The 17,716-nt window shown below is 41.7% G+C and overlaps 1 protein-coding gene across 7 annotated transcripts in view; it reads right to left on the reverse strand.

Moving 5' to 3' along the window:
* DMD (dystrophin) overlaps positions 1-17,716 on the reverse strand; it is a 1,714,964-nt gene that overhangs the window by 94,871 nt on the left and 1,602,377 nt on the right. For all 7 annotated transcript variants that reach the window (XM_061178412.1, XM_061178413.1, XM_061178411.1 and 4 more), the window contains 4 exons: positions 17,469-17,543; positions 5,431-5,632; positions 3,150-3,235; positions 896-1,053 (listed from right to left, as the gene is read on the reverse strand). In XM_061178412.1, coding sequence (XP_061034395.1) covers positions 896-1,053; positions 3,150-3,235; positions 5,431-5,632; positions 17,469-17,543 — 521 coding nt within the window. The remainder of the gene's footprint in view (positions 1-895; positions 1,054-3,149; positions 3,236-5,430; positions 5,633-17,468; positions 17,544-17,716) is intronic.

The raw sequence follows: 17,716 nt of genomic DNA on the forward strand, positions 1-17,716 counted from the left end.
GAGAGTACAAACCTCCGACCTGGTTGTAAGCCTACGGGAAGTCACCATCCAGGCCTTGGAAAAGTAGAGGAATATCAAAGTTACAAAAGGAAAACTTTAGGGACTTCCCTGATGGCGCAGTGGTTAAGAATACGGCTGCCAATGCAGGGGACACGGGTTCGAGCCCTGGTCTGGGAGGATCCCACATGCCGTGGAGCAACTAAGCCCGTGCGCCACAACTACTGAGCCTGTGCTCTAGAGCCCGTGAGCCACAACCACTGAAGCCCCCGTGCCACAACTACTGAAGCCCACGCGCCTAGAGTCCGTGCTCCGCAACAAAGACGAGCCACCACAAGGAGAAGCCTGTGCACCGCAACGAAAAGTAGCCCCCGCTCGCTGCAACTAGAGAAAGCCTGCGCACAGCAACGAAGACCCAATGCAGCCAAAAATAAATAAATAAATAAATTTATTTATTAAAAAAAAAGACAGCTGTGTCAACTGTTTACCAACAGCTACTGAAAAGAAGGCTACGATGACAGAATTAGGTTAGGAAAAAAAACCGAAGAGACTAAGACACTCACAGACAAAGGTCATTTTCTTTTTTACAAAGGATTTCTCTGGCTGGAGATTTATTTCCTCCCTTGCTAAACCATGCAGACTCCCTTCCCTCCCAACATCTTAGGAACTGTGGGGTTCTGGATGCAGATGCAGATTTCTTTCCCTTCCTTTGCACTGTCCTCTCTCCCCAAACCCACAGTTCCAGAAGCCACTGCCTACAGAGGTTTCAAATATCAAAAATCCCTTACCTACCTGCCTACGGAAGAGCTAATGTGAGAAACTACAGTTCTGTGGGTTTTTATATTAATTCTAAAATACAAAAGAATAAGTATGTTACTTAAGAAGGTGAATAACTTACAAATTGGAAGCAGCTCCTGACACTCGGCTCAATGTTACTGCCCCCAAAGGATGCGACTTCACCCAACTGTCTTGGGATTTGGATAGAATCATGCAGAAGGAGGCCCAGTCTGCGCTGGTCACAAAATCCCGTTGAACTGGCCACTTGCTTGAAAAGGTCTACAAAAGGAAAAAGGGAATTGCAACCATCAAAAAGCAGAACCAAGTAGATGTTAGCAGAATCTAAGGACCAACTCAATTCCAGCACCAATTCTCCAGAGTAGCCAATATTCCCACAGTGTACTTCTACTGTACACTAATCTGCACATTATTTTTGTGGATCAAGTTAATCATCACTGTGTATATATGAAGTGTGACAACTTTTAAATAAACTACAGCCCTGCAAGTAATGAGAGCTCACGTACAGTTCTGACACGTGAGTTTTTCCTAAGCCAGAACATAATCCTTTGGAAAATATTTTATATATAGGACATGACCACCATCATAAAATAAATGTTTTAGCCTTAAGAAACATAGAACGGGCCCGAAGCACCATCCCCTTTGGACATCAGATTCCAAAATATATCAAAATTGGGACTTCTTTATGAAGTCATACAATCACTGAGTTTCTCGTACATGTTCCCACAGGATGCTGTACACATTTGTAATTAGCTCATATCACTTTACACTGTCACTGATTTCATATGTGTCTTTTTGGCTGAAGAATGATATCCCCTCAAGGCTGGGACCATATCTTGGTCAACTGTGTGCCGGAAATGTGTGGCGTAGAAGAGCAGCACCTGGAAGATAGCAGGTGCCCAATATACGTGCATTCACAGCATGAATGAATATACCAAACACTTGCAACATGTTTTGTTCTCAGAAATAAAATTATTTTAATCCTACCCTGTATTCAAATAAAAGTTGCCCAAAAAGTAAGTCCACGGAAGATTCTCCTACTCATAAGCACACTTTAAACCCTAAGAAATTAAATGTTTTAACGAGGTATTTAAGATGGCAGTAACACTGAGCTCTCACAGCATTTTCTCGTCTCTCCAGCACACACACATAATTTCAGAATTATGAATTATCTTCAAACATCCCAGCTTGAAGTTAACATTTTTGTTTCGCCAACCTCAAACCTGTTCCCTCTCAGTGGTTATTTGAAACACAAACTGGAAGCTTCCTTGATGAATCAAGTTAGTATTACGATGTGCTGGTACTATACCTATCCCGAGTAACTACAATATTTAAAGGACGAAAGCCCACAGAAATATTCTATTTTATCCAAAACACATTTTCAGATGGCTGCCGAAAGCTGTTCTGTTCTTTTTTCTTGGGTTCTTAGGACGAGAAAACTCAAGTGGAAACTACATAAAAGTGAGAGCTAAAAGAGCTTGTGTATTTTGTGGCTTACTCCTAGGGGGGAAATGCGCAGTAGGACACAGAGTGGCTTTGGAGGAATTCAATCTCTTTTATCTCCTGCCCGTCCTTAAGCTCAGCACATCTCCACATCCCTGTGTGGCTAGGCCTTAGGGGAAAAGAGAAAAGACAAGATACACTAGGTTTGTTTAATATTCCTACCGAAAAGATTTCTCATGAGCATTTAAAGGGGAAAAACAAGTACATTCCTTCACCGTGGGAATGAATGGTTGCTTAGTCATCTCAACTGTCCCTCCTCTAGCATTTGCTTTTAATTTGGATTTACAAATTTTAAGCAGAAGAGCCCAATAGCTAATCAAAAGGAAATTCTGTAAGGTGTTATTCACCCTGTAAGAAATGGCAAGCTGTCTCTCAAATAATAAAATGTTAATCACATCACAGAACTGGGTATGTCAGTACAACTTGCAGTAAGATGATTATAAAATAAACAAGGTTTCTTGAACACGAATGCCAGACAGTACTCTTTAAATAAGAATCCAAAGACGAGGCAAGTGCACGGATTAAACCGTCACATTTATTTTTCTGACTTAGACAAAGGGGTTAGGAAATCGGACTTTATCCCCGAGGAACGTGTGTTTTACTCAGACACAGTCGATGTAATGTAAAATAATATTCGGACCGGAGAAGTTAATCCTCATTCTCTATTTAAATACCTACAATTTAACATCTGACAGGGAACGGCACAAATCAAATTTTATGACAGTCTGAAAGCAGTTCTATATCTTACATGAGGAACCTGCTGTCAAATAAGAACACCATGTTATTCCCCATCTAGAACTGGGGTAATTAGCCAACATTAGTAAAAGAATACTGAGTTAATATACATGACTTACATCTGTACTTGTCTTCCAAATGTGCTTTACACAGAGAAATGATGCCAGTTTTAAAAGACAGGACCCGGATCCTCCCTGTTCGTCCCCTGTTATGAATAATCAAAGCAGAAAACAATTACTGACACTTTACTGAACGATAAACACTTCTTAGTTAAGAGGAAAAACCTTGGATATGGAAACTCTACTGACCATTGTTTTATTAAGATCATTTAGAATGTTCCTGAGTCCATTATCTATTTGGCTGATGACCTAGAATGCGATGGAAATTTGACCAACTCGACCAATGAACATTTACCAAGTTTTCAATTCTTAAAAGCCCTTACTTGAATGGTAAGAGTTTCTCTACATAAAAATAAGAAAAATATCCTTCTATTCATCTATGGAGAGCCACCTGGGTTTATGTCGGTAAGGGGAAGAATTACTACTATGTACTAAGAAAATCACCTACTTCAGTTATTGAAGCCAAAAAATACCAGCAAGTAACTGCTCTGCCCTCTTAACACTCATTTAGATTTTCATCAGATTGCCCCTTATTGAGAAGAAAATTAATCACTTCAGGCCACAAAACACACAGTATAAAATATGAACGTTTATCCCTACAAGAAAAATATGATATAGTCTATTAGAGAGCATTTGAATAGATTATCTTAATGAACAATTTAAAAATAACCTATTGCTATAGCAATGTTTTAACATAGGTATGCTTTCACTTTACATATAGACCATTCCACATGACAAATTTATTAACAAGTTCATTTTGCCCATGGGAAAAAATTAAAAGAATGAAAAGTTTTTCATTTTGTAGAAAATGTCTTTTGATAATTTTCAGCTTTTATTTTGTTATGAAAAACAACTGAACCATATATGTCGGTTAAAAAGAAAGTCTGTAGAATAACTGCAAAGGATAGGTCCCAAGAGTGGTTATTTTTGGTGAACAATATGCTTAGCTTTCAACTGGTACAATTCACTAAATCCATTAGTCAAACAGAAATCCTGGGTCCTACTACGTTAACAAAAGTACTATCATTGGAAGATTTTATCTTTTTCCCTCTTTAAAACAGCAAATCAAAGTTTAAGAAACTTTATATAGTGACTCAAGTCTTCAAGGAGTTAAAATTGTCCCCAGATAATTTTCAGGCATAGAGAAGGGAAGTTATATACTCAGAATCCATTCGTACATCATCTGCAAAGAGAATGGTGCCAAAATATATTTGAGGGAAGCCCTGAATAGAAACCCTTATCAAAGCAAGTCTAAGGATAATCCGTAATTAAAATCCAACATGATCAAGGGCTTGGTAGATAATGATGAGAATTCAACAGCCAGGTGATCTTGGAACTTAAAAAGCAATACCTTATCAAAATAACAAAGAAAAAAGGTATACATTTATATCCAGGAGGTGGTAGAAATCTACACCAAAGGCAAAAGCAAATAGTTGCTATGCAACTCCTTTCAGAAGACCTTCCCAGATTTCCAAACGCAGAATACGTTCTTGTTGACATGTGAAATCAGGCATATAGTAATTTTGATGTCTAAGAAGAATTCAGTTGAAATTAAGACCAATTCCTTCTGCTACCTTCCTCAATTGTCTTCATTAAGCTCAAGACAAAAGTGGGGAGTTCTCCTATGTGCAATCCAAAAGAAATAAAAGAGTGTTTTCTAAGAGAGAGGGATGAATGGAGGTGCCAAAGTGAAACTTCGTAAATCCTTATTAAAAAAAAAAAAAAAAAAAAAAAAAAGACTTCCCCAGTTTGAGGATCTGGATTTGCTGCATTAGGGCTTGTTTTCTTTTTTTTTTTAGCTTATCAATTTACACTCTTCTGCAAAAAATCTCTCGAGTATCAGCTAACACTATTCAGAGCTGGTGACAGGTGTGTCAGCATCTCCAGGAGCACATCCGTTTCTGCCGGTGAGAGGGAGCCACCCCCGAAGAGGACGGAGGAATTCAAAATTCACAGGCAAGAAAGGGAAAGAACTCATGGCTACACACTGACTCATTCTACTATTTGAAAAATGAGTATCTCGGGGTTTGGTTTGTTTTCTAATCTGAGAGCATTCTACGTTCTAGTTCTTACCTCCCAGCTTATCAAAATATTTTTCAGTTCCATTAAATGCAAAAATGATTAATCACGGGGATAGCATTAGGTCACACGGCCTCATGAAACTTTCATCCTGAGGACTGTATTTCTAGACTGGAGCCCTGCTGTGATGCTAACTACACCGTCACCGGTCTGTAAACTAAGCCTCCAGTGGTACAGTCTGGAGAAAGCCTGCTGTACGTACGTGTCATAAACATTCAGCAGCCAATTGAGACACATGTCCACGCAGAGAGGGACGTTGACCAGACTGTTGTGCTCTTGCTCCAGGCGATCGTAAATGGTGGTCAAACAATTAATGATCTGCAGGATGTCCATGGGCTGGTCATTTTGCTTGAGGTTGTGCTGGTCCAGGGCATCGCATGCAGCTGACAGGCTCAAGAGATCCACTGCAAGAGCCACATAAAATCACAGGTGATTCAAAGGGGAAAATCCTTCTCTCACTGTTTTTCTTTTTGACAGTCCTGGTAGGATTGGCTTGTACCCTTTAGTAAACAGCAAACCCGAACCCTACCCTCTTTGATTAAAGTGTTTTCTTTTCACCCCTCGGCTCTAAGTTTGATAAGTGTGATGAGTATTCAAGCTCTGAGGCTGTCCTCAAGTCCCACCGGCATTGGGTGAAGATGTGGATGAAGAGACAGTTCCCATTCCTGAACTATTAGGAAATATTTGAGTGTTAAGGGGACCTAGAGTGTTCTACAGGAACAGAGTCATTTCCACCTGAATTAGAAAGAAAAAAACTGTTTTACTAGAGATTTTCAAAGAGGTCCTGAGAATACTTTCTTGTATTAGTACTAGAGGAGGTCACTTTGATTAATCTGCATGGTTAGGGTTGTGTAAACTCTTATTTCCAGCTATGCATTTATAATCATTAAGCGTTTTCCTCCTTGAAATATCAGTCACCTCCTAATCTCTCTGCTACAGTAACACTAGGTGAAAAAATAATCAACTTCACTAAAATTTTCTATAGGCCAACTAAAATAAATGCATCATCTATCCAGTTCTCAGATGCAAGGCTCACTTATTTCTCCTTTCACCTTCAAATTACAGTCCACAACGTACTTTTCAAGTCCGCTAAGAACTTTATAAGTTTGGGGGGTGGGGGTGGAGGTTCCCGTGATCTGAGGTGGTATTTAATCATATACTGAAAGACAAACATTTATCAAAAGTGAAGCCTCAACACTGTCCAACATCAGCAAATCGTAAGCTTTACTCCCAAGTGTCACAGAAAGATGCTTTTCTGTAAGCCAATTTATTAGCCAAATTGGAAATGCAACAACATTGCTTTTATAACACCTTATACATCCAAGCTCTGGTCTGAATTCTCAGTCCTTTGAGAGCAAGAATCAATGGTAATTAAGTAAATCTCTCACATATCCAGGGGGAGGAGGCAACACAATTATAAATGTAACTGCAGATAAACACCACCATCCCAATCAGTAAACAGCTTGCCCCATACTAAACAGATGCAAATTTAAGGCTTTAATGCATTTTACTAGTTACTATTTGTGGCTACTTCTAATTAAATGTTAAGGACCAACCTCTCAAATGGTGGTTAATACCTATGTAGGTTAATACCTCTGTATTGCATGTTTTCCTCTTTTCAAAAAGGAAAATAGTAACCTTTTGAAGTTTCCCTGGAAGCATGAAGGAGACCCGGGGGTGGAAGCAGGAGGTTTTTTTTTTCCCCTTTGTCTTTCATCCCAGTGAGTAAACCTCTCTGCTCCCGTGGACCAGTTTCCTTAAAATACCCTGGCCGAGCACTCATCCTATCAAAGCCAAGCCCCCACTCCTTTTGCTTAAAAATACTCGAAAGATAAAGGAGTGACCTCTTTACATTGAAGCCAAGACTTTGTTTCAAGTGGCAGAAAGGAATGTAACTTGATTTGAAAGGGAGGTAGGAAGGAAAAAGAATAAAGAATTTAAAAACATGACAACACAAGCAGGCAGGGGGACAGGAGGAGGGGAAGGCCGAGTGGGGACTTTATGGGAGACCAGAGAGACATGCAGAGACAAGACTCCAACTTTCATCCTCTCTGCTGTGCGCCTGACTTTCTCTGAGGACACGTTTTCAGGTGTAGGTAATGAGAACGTTTAGGAATGCAGCACCCCATCTGCATTAGCAGAAGAGAGGAGCAGATTTCCTCCGAACACCAATATTCCCAACGTGTTTCTTTATATATTGAAGGAAGTGATGGGTGGCTTGAAGTTTTTCTAGTATTTTCTCTCTGTTACTTTGCCGTAATCATTATAAATATTTTGCTTTATATCCAAGGATATAAGAACTAACAAGTGAGAATTTTCAGACTCACTTTTGTATGAAGAGTCTAATTTCCCCGTGTGATGGAAACAAATAACCAACAGCAAAGTGGCATGAATTTTTTATTGGGCCTACTCTTCTCTCCGTACAGGTGAATGGGTAACACACAGAATAGGAAATTGGGAGCATAAATAGCTCCAGAGGGGCGCAAAGCAATTGCTCTGAAATAACAGGAGCGGGAGGTGACATAGTTGGGAGAGAAACACTGTGCAGTGCGCTCTGCTAAAACCAAATGCGGTTAAACACAAGAATGATCCATCACAGAAGACTGGAGAACTCATTTTCCCAAAACAAACGTATCAAACAGAATCCCACTATCATGCAACAATTTGTAAAAGACTCCTATTTAGGTGTATATAGCCGATACTGTGGACTTGAAAAGAGGTGAGAAAATCAATAGGGACGATGTAATTGCCCCACAAACATACACTTAACTGTTCAAAATGAGCATCTTAAAGAATACATTGCGATTCTTTGATGAAACATTAAACATAATGATTAGCTGCTGCTGGAAGCCTCAACAAGCAACCAGCGGACACAATTTTGTAAAACTACCCTTTTACCTCGAGCTAGGAATTTCCATTTAGGAGAAAATCTCTCTCTCCTTTAGTGTATTCACTAGGGAATACATTTTAAAGCTATATAAAAACCCAAGTGTGTTCTAATAGACCCTTCTCTTTCAAAAATTATTTTGACAGTAGAAGATGCTATAGGTTTTGACGCCACTGAAGAAGAGAGAGCATCTGGTGGTGCCCGTCATGCATCAGGGGTGTGGGGTGAAAGAGGGGGGACAAGACAAAAAACGACCGGCTCTCCAGGATCCTCTCTGCTAAGCACGAAAAGCAGGAAAGGAAGGAGATGGGATGGGATGGGATGGGGTGGGGTGGACGGTTCCTGAGGCGCTGGCTGTGCCCAATCATCCTCTCAACACCCTAGGTTCAAATGCTAACTCTGTTCTTTTCCTCATACGCCACAAGTGAGGAGCTCAGATGGATTTCTTTTTTTTTTTTTTTTTTGGTCTTTTACAGAATCCTAGGCTTTGAGAACTCAAAAGCACCTTTAGAATCGTTTTTGCAGTGGGGAAAACTGAGACTGGACAGGAGGAGACCTGCTCTGGGTATTATGGCAGGACACATGGAGGTATGTACTGAAAAGCAGAAAGGTGGGTGGCAGAAGGTGTCCTCACAGGCTATACAGAAAAAGAAAAGAAAACCACCCCGCATTCTCTACTAGCAATAATACTGGGAGAAAAAAGCAGCACCAAAATGTTGGCTAGAATAAGCCCGATGGTGCCCACACAACCCCGGGCTCATCCCATGGCTCAACCTGGATACCCCAGGTTAACAATATAAACAATCCTGTAACCTAATTAGCACAGACACAGACAGGGGCGGGCGGGTCATGGTGGGATAACTCCTGTGTGTCTGCTGACTTTTTGGCCCAGGCAGCAGAAGGCGTCTGCGGGAAGAAGAGGCTGTTGTGGACATCACATCATTCTACAGGCAGCTTACACTTGAGGCTGAAGGACTTTCCAAGCAAATCTTTGCCCAGCAAGAAAGTCAAGCACTTTGCCGTAGTTATCTTTGCTGTGAGGGTTAACTCCAGAGGCGCTGAAGTTGGCAAGAGATGTTTTGCTAAAACAGACACACAATGCAGACCCTTTGATCAAAGCGAGGAAAAGAAGTGACTCATTGTGTTTATGGGTAGCCATGAGTTACAGGTTATCACAGCTGTTTGCTGCTAGCAATAACATTAGCCATTTTTACCCAGTCTCAGGGATGCCCAGGGAGGCCACTGGGTTTGGGACCGGCTATGTAAGAAGACGACGTCCAGATTACCAGCAGCTAAAAGCAATCCTGGCTGAGACTCCAATTAGCGCTCCCTGGTTTCTAAAGTGGTGTGTGCTCACATTGGTGGGTCTTGATCCAAGAGATAAAGTGCATCCTGGTATGGCCCTGGTAGAGAGAGGGCACTTGGCGCTTGTACTTGGCCTCTCCAGACCCTATGCTGGAAGGCATCCTGTGGTTGTGATGCGTATCCTTGTTTTCATGTTGCTGCTGTACTGTAGGCTTTTCCTTTCTACAGTCATGAACTGTAGATTTGTAAGGACTGTCATTTGGGTTCTGTGAGTCCTCGTCAGCTATTGAGCTTAACTATCATCCCCGGAGCAATTAGTGCCAGAATGGAGATTGTTTAGAAGACCCCAACTCATTATTAGCTGAAAATATGGGTAAGGTATTATTTTAAAAGGAGAAAAAAGATGATTCTAATAAAAGGGATGAAAATAAACCATTGATGCTGGTTGCCAACCTACCCTTGGTTTGAAGTAGCACAGGCCTTGAAATTCGTTATCAATAATACAACTTTCTACTGCAAACTGGAAATGGTAGAACCTGAACTCCAGGAGCTAACGGAATGGATTAGAAGGGGATTGCGAACTGATGGTAAGTCTGCTAAAAATTCAATTCCTTGGTTGCAGGAGCAAAAGCTCAAATAAGTTCAGCACCTTCTTCCATTGCGCTTCACCCTCTCTGGCCTGCAGGTAGAGTTCCAACTAAAGGAACCTGGGAACTGGCACTTTTTGATAAATGGGCGACACCTGAGAGACCAATTACAATTAAAAAGATAATTCAAGTGGGGGAACTTACAGGTGTTCCCTACTTTACCACAATTTTCTCTTTCAGTGCCATACTAGTAGTCTCTGGACTGGGGCTACAATTAAGTGTATGGAACCAATGTGACCCCTTATCAAAAATTGGGAAGAGAAGGGGAAGGGAAAGGGGAAGCCCAGGCATGTCTTGTCCTGCTACCAGCTAAATATGGACTAGTCCAGTGGCCGAACCCAGGGGATATACTCTTTGTTGGGGGAGAGAGTTTGGATGAAAATTTAACAATAAGGAAGAAAGATTGTTGCCGAAGGGAAGCAAGCCACCAAATGGGTGTTAAAAAGGGAAAATCTAACATAATGCTGGTGCCTAGAAAGAGGCTTAAAATAAGAGAATCATATGCTACCTTGGCTATGACTCAGATGCCCTTTTAAAAAGCCGAGAAGTGAGCAGGACAGCTGGCCAATCTATCGAACACACTGGGTGAAGAGGTGGGAGTTCCGACTGTGACCAACACCCCACGGAGCAGTATTAAAGTGGTTATGGATTTTGGTGCTTGTTTCACAGGACACATCTGTCATTAAGCACCTGCTTTGGAAAGTACCCTGTGGGAATATTTACCCAGTCATATCTGGAGAACACTGATTTATAATAATCTGAATGAAGACAGTATGGTCATTAATTGTGATGATGAAGGATTACGAAAGGTATTGGGTATGTGGTAGAAAGTTTATATGGTATATGCCTCATCTGTCACAATATTCTGTGTTAAAAAAAAAAAGCTAGTGTTAGTGTGTGAGGAAAGCTACAAATCAGTGGAGGGACAATTGGGATGCTTGGATCATTGAGGAAAAGCTAAGTTGAATTTGGTGGGCCTACTTCCCTGAGATTGAAAAGCCAGAAATTTTGTTGTTGTTGTTGTTACTTAGACATTCAGATTTATCGTTGACACCTGTTTTCTTCATATTGAAGTTTTCACATAGAAGTCTGGATTAAGTTGATAATATGGATGTAATATACATTTACTTTTGAGAATTTTCAATTCCATTTTAAATGATCAAGTAGTTTGTAAATCATAGGTGAAACCTTCTAAGATGTTTCGAGTACAGAAGTTTGTTTGACATAGGCAGGATTCATGAGATGTGTTGGGGATAAATGGTAAGAACAGCATGTTTATATTAAACATAGAAAGGGACTGAAGGACCAAGAGATATGTAATATTCCAGAGGCAACTGAGTACGAAGTGTTTATTGTATATGAAATATACAAGAGGCACTAATTATACACATGGATACTTAATATTCATGAGGTCTTAATTCGGGCACCCATCAGTGAGACACATTCTGGCCCCATGTGTCCTCTGCTCCAGAAACTCAAGTAAAAACCATGGCCATTGACCAGGCTAAGTATCACACTATAACTGTGGACAGGTGCGCTTGTCTCTGTGTCCTCAATAGAGCAAGTTTATGTCATTGGCCTAAGGTGAAAAGCCAGAAATTTGCTGTGGACGGCTACAGATATTTCTGTGGCATACCCAAACCAAAGTTCATTTAGGAGTGACTACTATTCCTATGATGTTTGCCTGGGAGACTCAACATTTCTGTATCTCAATTGTATTTCCTAATTATAGTAAAGACGTTAGTACACAGTGGCAACAACATGTCTGGTGGACCAAAGAGCATGGGACTGCTTGAAATAAAAGAATCTTAGGAGAATTAGGAGCTGGGCGAGGACTACCTGGCAAGGTAGAATTTGCTTTGAGTGAGAAAAGAGAAACCGATGGAAAAGACCGCCTAGTGCAAAAAGAACACATCAAGGGAATCCAATTCCAGGAGAAAAGAGGATATCAACTAGAAATGGAACCAATGATAACCCGAGAATGGAACCTACAAGGTCCTCCTTAACAGCCTCAGCACCATGACTGAGAACCCACGCTTCTTTCCCTTAGTGAGCAACTCGTGGGTACTGGACACATTTCGAACAGGACTACAGTGCACCCCCTGGGAGAGAGATGCCTCCTGTTACCGGCCGGACCCCTCTCTTGGGGCACCGATATCCATCAAACCATGTAAGTGGAGAAAACGAGTTTGGTTCCATCCTCAAGATGTTCTGAATTCTGAAATAACAGAGACCTGGCCTCCAACCTACGTGAAAAATAATATAATGGTATACGGGAAAAGGAGATTTTTGCGGGGAAGGGACAAATAATTACACTGGCCTCTCGGGTCCCCTTGCTGTTGAGGTAGCTGGTGGCTGTGGAGGCATACTGTAACGCTGTTGCCTTCTTGTAACCTATGCCTGCAAGAGACTGTAGATTTGTAAGCAATGTTACCGTGGGTCCTATGAGTCTTCTTTAGTGACCAAACCCTATCTGATGCCACCTTTCAGTGCATGCACAAAAGGTGACGTGCTTGTACCAAGAAGGGAGCACCTTTTTTTACCTGGTATGTCATGGTAAGGATGAGTCTGGCCATTGTGCCTCTATTCAGACAACTCCAGGCTGTACAAAATTTCTCTACTGTGTGATTTAGTTGCTGAACAGAAGCAAATTGTTCTATATTTCTTGTTTGCAGAATATCTGTCACATTTATCAACTGCAGTATATTTAGCCCTATGGTTTGGGCTCTCTCCAACCCACCACACACTAATAAACTAAATACATGGGCTTTGTTAAGTGCATTTTTATTTCTGCTCTTAGAAGTTGGCTATATTTTTAATTTTAGAAGCTGCAAACCTATAGGATGCTCATGAGAACTACAGCCGGAGAAAGAAAAAGCTTAGATTATCTTCCTCATAACTTTCAGTGGGGTATCAGCCATATGAACCGGCTTATAAATCCTTCTTACCCAGATTTTCTCTTTGTCTCTGCTTCTCTGTCGAGTTTAATTTTCATTCACAATGCCTTGAAAGGCAGTATGGAGTCATGCAACATTAAACGGATTACAAACTGGGGACATTATAGGCCAATGGTGATGCTCTAGACTTAAATAGCAAATCCTCTATAGTGGATAAAACTGTGGTATTCAGGTTTCTGCAATACTGAAGCTTTGATAGCGAAATGAAAAAAATAAGACCAAGTGCTTAGCGGCGGTAGCATGGCATATTTTCTAAGGCATCTGTAATTCAAACTCTTTACTGGCATCAGGAAATCACTGAGATAACGTCATTAATTTTCATTAAAGTAAGAGTTAGTGGACACGACCTTCAGTTGGAAAAGGTAGCCAGGACAAGTTTTGTTTGTCTGTACCACAGACAATAGCTCTTTATCATGGCTTTACAGGCACAGAAATGACAAAAAGGCTGGAAGATAAACCTAAGCAAATCTAAAATTAAGAGGAAATTCTGAAATCATTTACTGAACAGTTAGTTAAGTAATGTGACCACGCATGTTTTCAATAATAAAAGGATAGGTGAACTCTTCATTCTATATTCATACTACACGTGGAAACCTCCTACCATTCTTGAGAATCTAGTACTTAATTTAGATAAATACACCCTAATTTTGCTGTACCTAAATCTTTTTCAAATATGAGAAAAGTCATGCTTAGAAAGGAAATGCTGAGAATTTCAAATCTGTTTAAAAGTGAAAATTCTACAGTCTACCTTCAGAGCTTAGCTTTATTACAGGGTTATAATCGCCCATGGCCAAATTTTTTTATAATATCAAATCCCCCTGTTTTTCCAACGTTTATTGGAAATGTTAATATACACTGAAATAATAGATAATGAGACACATATGTGAATAGAAAGTTTTTAACAGGAGGAGAACTGAATAATGCCTAAATCCAAGGTCAAAGGGAACATTATGGAAAGGGTTTTTCCAATCTAGTCAATCTGGGGGCTTTTTCATAGTATAACCTGGAACAGCTGATTATCTCTTCTGAACTTTTAGTATCTCACTTTTACATCTCTCTATGTACTATAGCACTTTACAGTAACCATTTCATAATTGCCCCTTTCTCAATGGAAGGCACTACCTCTGGGATGGGGCGGGGACAGAAGAAGAAAAAGAGGCAGAAGACTTTCTCCATCCAGCCTTCTGACTCCACTCCATCCCAAACTGCCTCTTTCCAGCTTTGGTACATTAACAGGTCTCTAAGGAAATCCTAGGCCTGGGGAGTCCTTTAAAAACCACTTGGCAGCTATACAGCTGAAAAATGATAGCTTCAGACTATAAGCTATATGGAAATGGAAGCCTGAATTTACTTTCATTCATGCATCCATTCCTTGAAAACAGATTAAGTCCTTCTCTGTGCCAGGCTTTGTGCTCAGCATTGGAGAGACCAAGAAAAGGAGGAAAAGCCTACTCTCTCCTTCCCAATAATTTCACTTCTAGGCCATTTCTTCTCCATCTCCATGTAGAAAACCACACACGGGCAACACCAGTTGACTATCTTACTGCTAGCCTCTGCAGACCCCCTGGGTCAGACGCCTTCATTCCTGAAGACTGGGTAGCCAGGGGTCACAGCACTCTGCTCTTCCCCAGTTCTGGCCCAATTCGGGGTGATTTCAACCTTGGCAGCGATGACTCGTGCATCACTCTAGCCTCTCAGTTCACTAGCTTCCTATTTCATCTCCACGGAAATTCACATCTGGTCCGCCTCTGCCACCCACGCAAATGGTCATATCCTAGACCGAGCCAGCCGAACCGTTCCGCTTCTGAAATAACGTTTAGCTTTTGCTGCTGTCTGACCACAACTTCTTGGCTTTCCAGTCACTTTCGCACAATCTCTTCCTCTACCTCCCTGAACAGCTGGCCTCTCGATCCCTCTACCTCCTAATTACCAGCTTCCACCCAAATTCCCAGCCTCTCCTACCCCATGCAGACTCGACGGACAGCACTCCAACCACTTAACCACTCTTTTGCCCAAATCCCTACTTCACTTGCCCGGCTGGCCTCTGCCCACCTGGGACAGAACCATCTGGCTCCTGACTACTGGCTGTGCCTGGAGAAACACCCCTGCGGATTGGTGCTGTCGTAAACCGCTCAGCAGGCTCTGGGCTCCATGACGCTGCTTCTCAAAATAGCCCTCTCTTTCTCCACAGGGGTTAAGGCCAACCTCGACTCCATCCCCTTCTGCCGTTAGCCGCAGCACAGGACCTCTCCTCCACCTTCACACAGAAAACAGAGCCCCCCCGCGGCATCCCTCGCCCGCTTCCCACTAGGTCTCCTTAGTTACCTAGCCCGGCCCAGCTCCTTTCCTCAGCCCCACTCCTTACAGTGGAAGACAGGCGTCCCCTTTCTTCTCTCGGCCTCTGGATTACCTTCCCCTCTCCTCTGAGAACTCACATGTTTTAGTATCTCCTGAGCCGGCAACTTCAATTTTGTCCCCGCTTCTCATATTCATTTAAACAGGCTCAAGCGTCTCTCAACCTATGTGCACGTGCACTCCATTAGCTCCTCAGCCCCTTCCAGCTAACCACCGCCCCTCTCCCCTCCCCTTCACAACTAAATTTCTCCAAGAATCGTCTCAACTGTCTTTACATCCCCACTTCTGCTTTACTCTGAAGCTTTACTCTGAAGCTTTACACTTCACCACCTCCACCGTGCCTCTAAAACCTCACCAAAGTTACTAAGGACCTCCTTGTTGCTAAATCCAATGGGCACTTTTGCCAACCTCATCCTGACCTCCCAGCAACATCTGACCCCGGTGGCAGGCCCCTTCTTTCTGCCCACGCAGTATGTGCCACTATACCCTCTTTGTGTTTTCCTCTGCAGTCCCCTCTGTACCTTGTTCGCTCTCTGTCCTAAATCCTGTTTTCTTGTTACTTTACACTCTCCCCGAGCATCTGCACGCTTATGATTCCTAAACATTGCTCGTATGTTTCTCCTGAGCGCCACAGCTCTATGTCCAGCTCTGCCAGGCACGTCCACCATTCACCCCAGGTGAGCACCTAGGTATCTTCCTTGATTCCCCCTCACCTAGCACATCAAACTCATCACTAAGCCCTATCAATTCCACCTCGTATTTTTCAACTCTCCCCACTTATCTCCATTCCTCCTTTGCCAATTCAGGCCACCATATTGCTGGTTTAGACGACTGAAACTGCTCACCAAGTCTCTCCCCCAGCAGGTGTACACCACCGCCAGGGTGCAGGCTCTATTCCACAGCCAGAGTCATCTTTCTAAATGACAATCCCATCGTGCCATCCCATTGCACGGCTCCCTACTGACCTCTAAACTCTTTAACTTAAGTTTAAAAGGCCTTTCACAATCTGCCTCCTGCTTCTCCTCCAGCCAAATATTTTACCACAGTCCCTCCCTGGAGCTCCTGTGCTTTAGCCAGGTTGCAGTATTTTCAGTTCTTGACTGCATCTCTGGACCCCACGCCTCAGCACATGCTCTGCCTTCTGATGAGAACATTCTTTCTGGAGTGAGCTCTACTTGCCCTTCTGGACTCACATATCATAGATGCCACCTCTTCAAGCAAACCCCACAACTCATGGTACCCATTCTTCCACTGTCACATGACTACATATATGACCTTGACACTGTCCCTTCACTTTTTCTCAGGGTGTCCATAAAGCCTTAATAGAGGTGTTTTTTGTTTTTTTTTTTTTTACAGATTGTAGATGTTCTTGATGATCTTATATACGTACACCTATGTCTCTAGACTTATGGACACCCTGTATATCCCTCATTAGACTGTAAGTTCCAACAGGGTAGGGACTGTGCCTATCTGTTTCGTGGTCACATTAACAACATACATGGGCTCTCAAACAATATTATACCTGGTAACAGATATATAAACTATCTGATGAACAGACAGCATTGTATGACACTGGGAATTTTTCCCACTGATGTAAGCTATTTAGCAAAAGCAGGAAAACAATCTTGTCATCTTTCTTCTCTGACAGTATTTATCTGAACATTAGCATTCAAGCTAAAAAACAATACACATCTGTGAACTTTGGTTTGGGTAAGGCAATCTGATGCTAATACTTCAAATATTCAATACATTTTATAAGAAGAAGTAAAGGAAGAACAGGTGGAGATAATTCAAGTTCCATAAAGATAATTCTGGATGCCAATGCCATTAGTTAGAAAATAAAAATTACCGGTATCTTATCAATTCAACATCAGTAGCTGAGGAATGGTGACAGGAATGATTCTAAACAATGTAACAAAGCAGTCTAGGTGAACACTCAGCCAAAGATACTTTAAAAAAATGAATTCTATGTTACACCTGGACTTGAGAGAGCTATTTCTCCCTGCTCCAACAGCAAATACTCCCAACCATTTTTTTTTTTAAACCAAAGAATAACTATCAAGTATTTCGAGCACTGGTTAATACTTACAGCAAAGGGCCTTCTGCAGTCTTCGGAGTTTCATGGCAGTCCTATAAGCCGAGAACCTGACATTATTCAGGTCAGCTGAAGAAAAAAGGGGGGAAAACAAAGATCATTTGTTATTTTCTCAAAAGGCACAGATAAACTCCCAATGATTTGCCAACAACAACAGCAAGAGGCTAGGGGAAAAAAATCTCTTGTATATGCCCCAATTTTGGAAAGGTGAAATTCTGTCGATGTGGGGAAAGGAAAAAAAA

Source organism: Eubalaena glacialis, chromosome X (genome assembly GCF_028564815.1).
Source record: "Eubalaena glacialis isolate mEubGla1 chromosome X, mEubGla1.1.hap2.+ XY, whole genome shotgun sequence".
In the NCBI taxonomy this organism is placed as follows: domain Eukaryota; kingdom Metazoa; phylum Chordata; class Mammalia; order Artiodactyla; family Balaenidae; genus Eubalaena; species Eubalaena glacialis.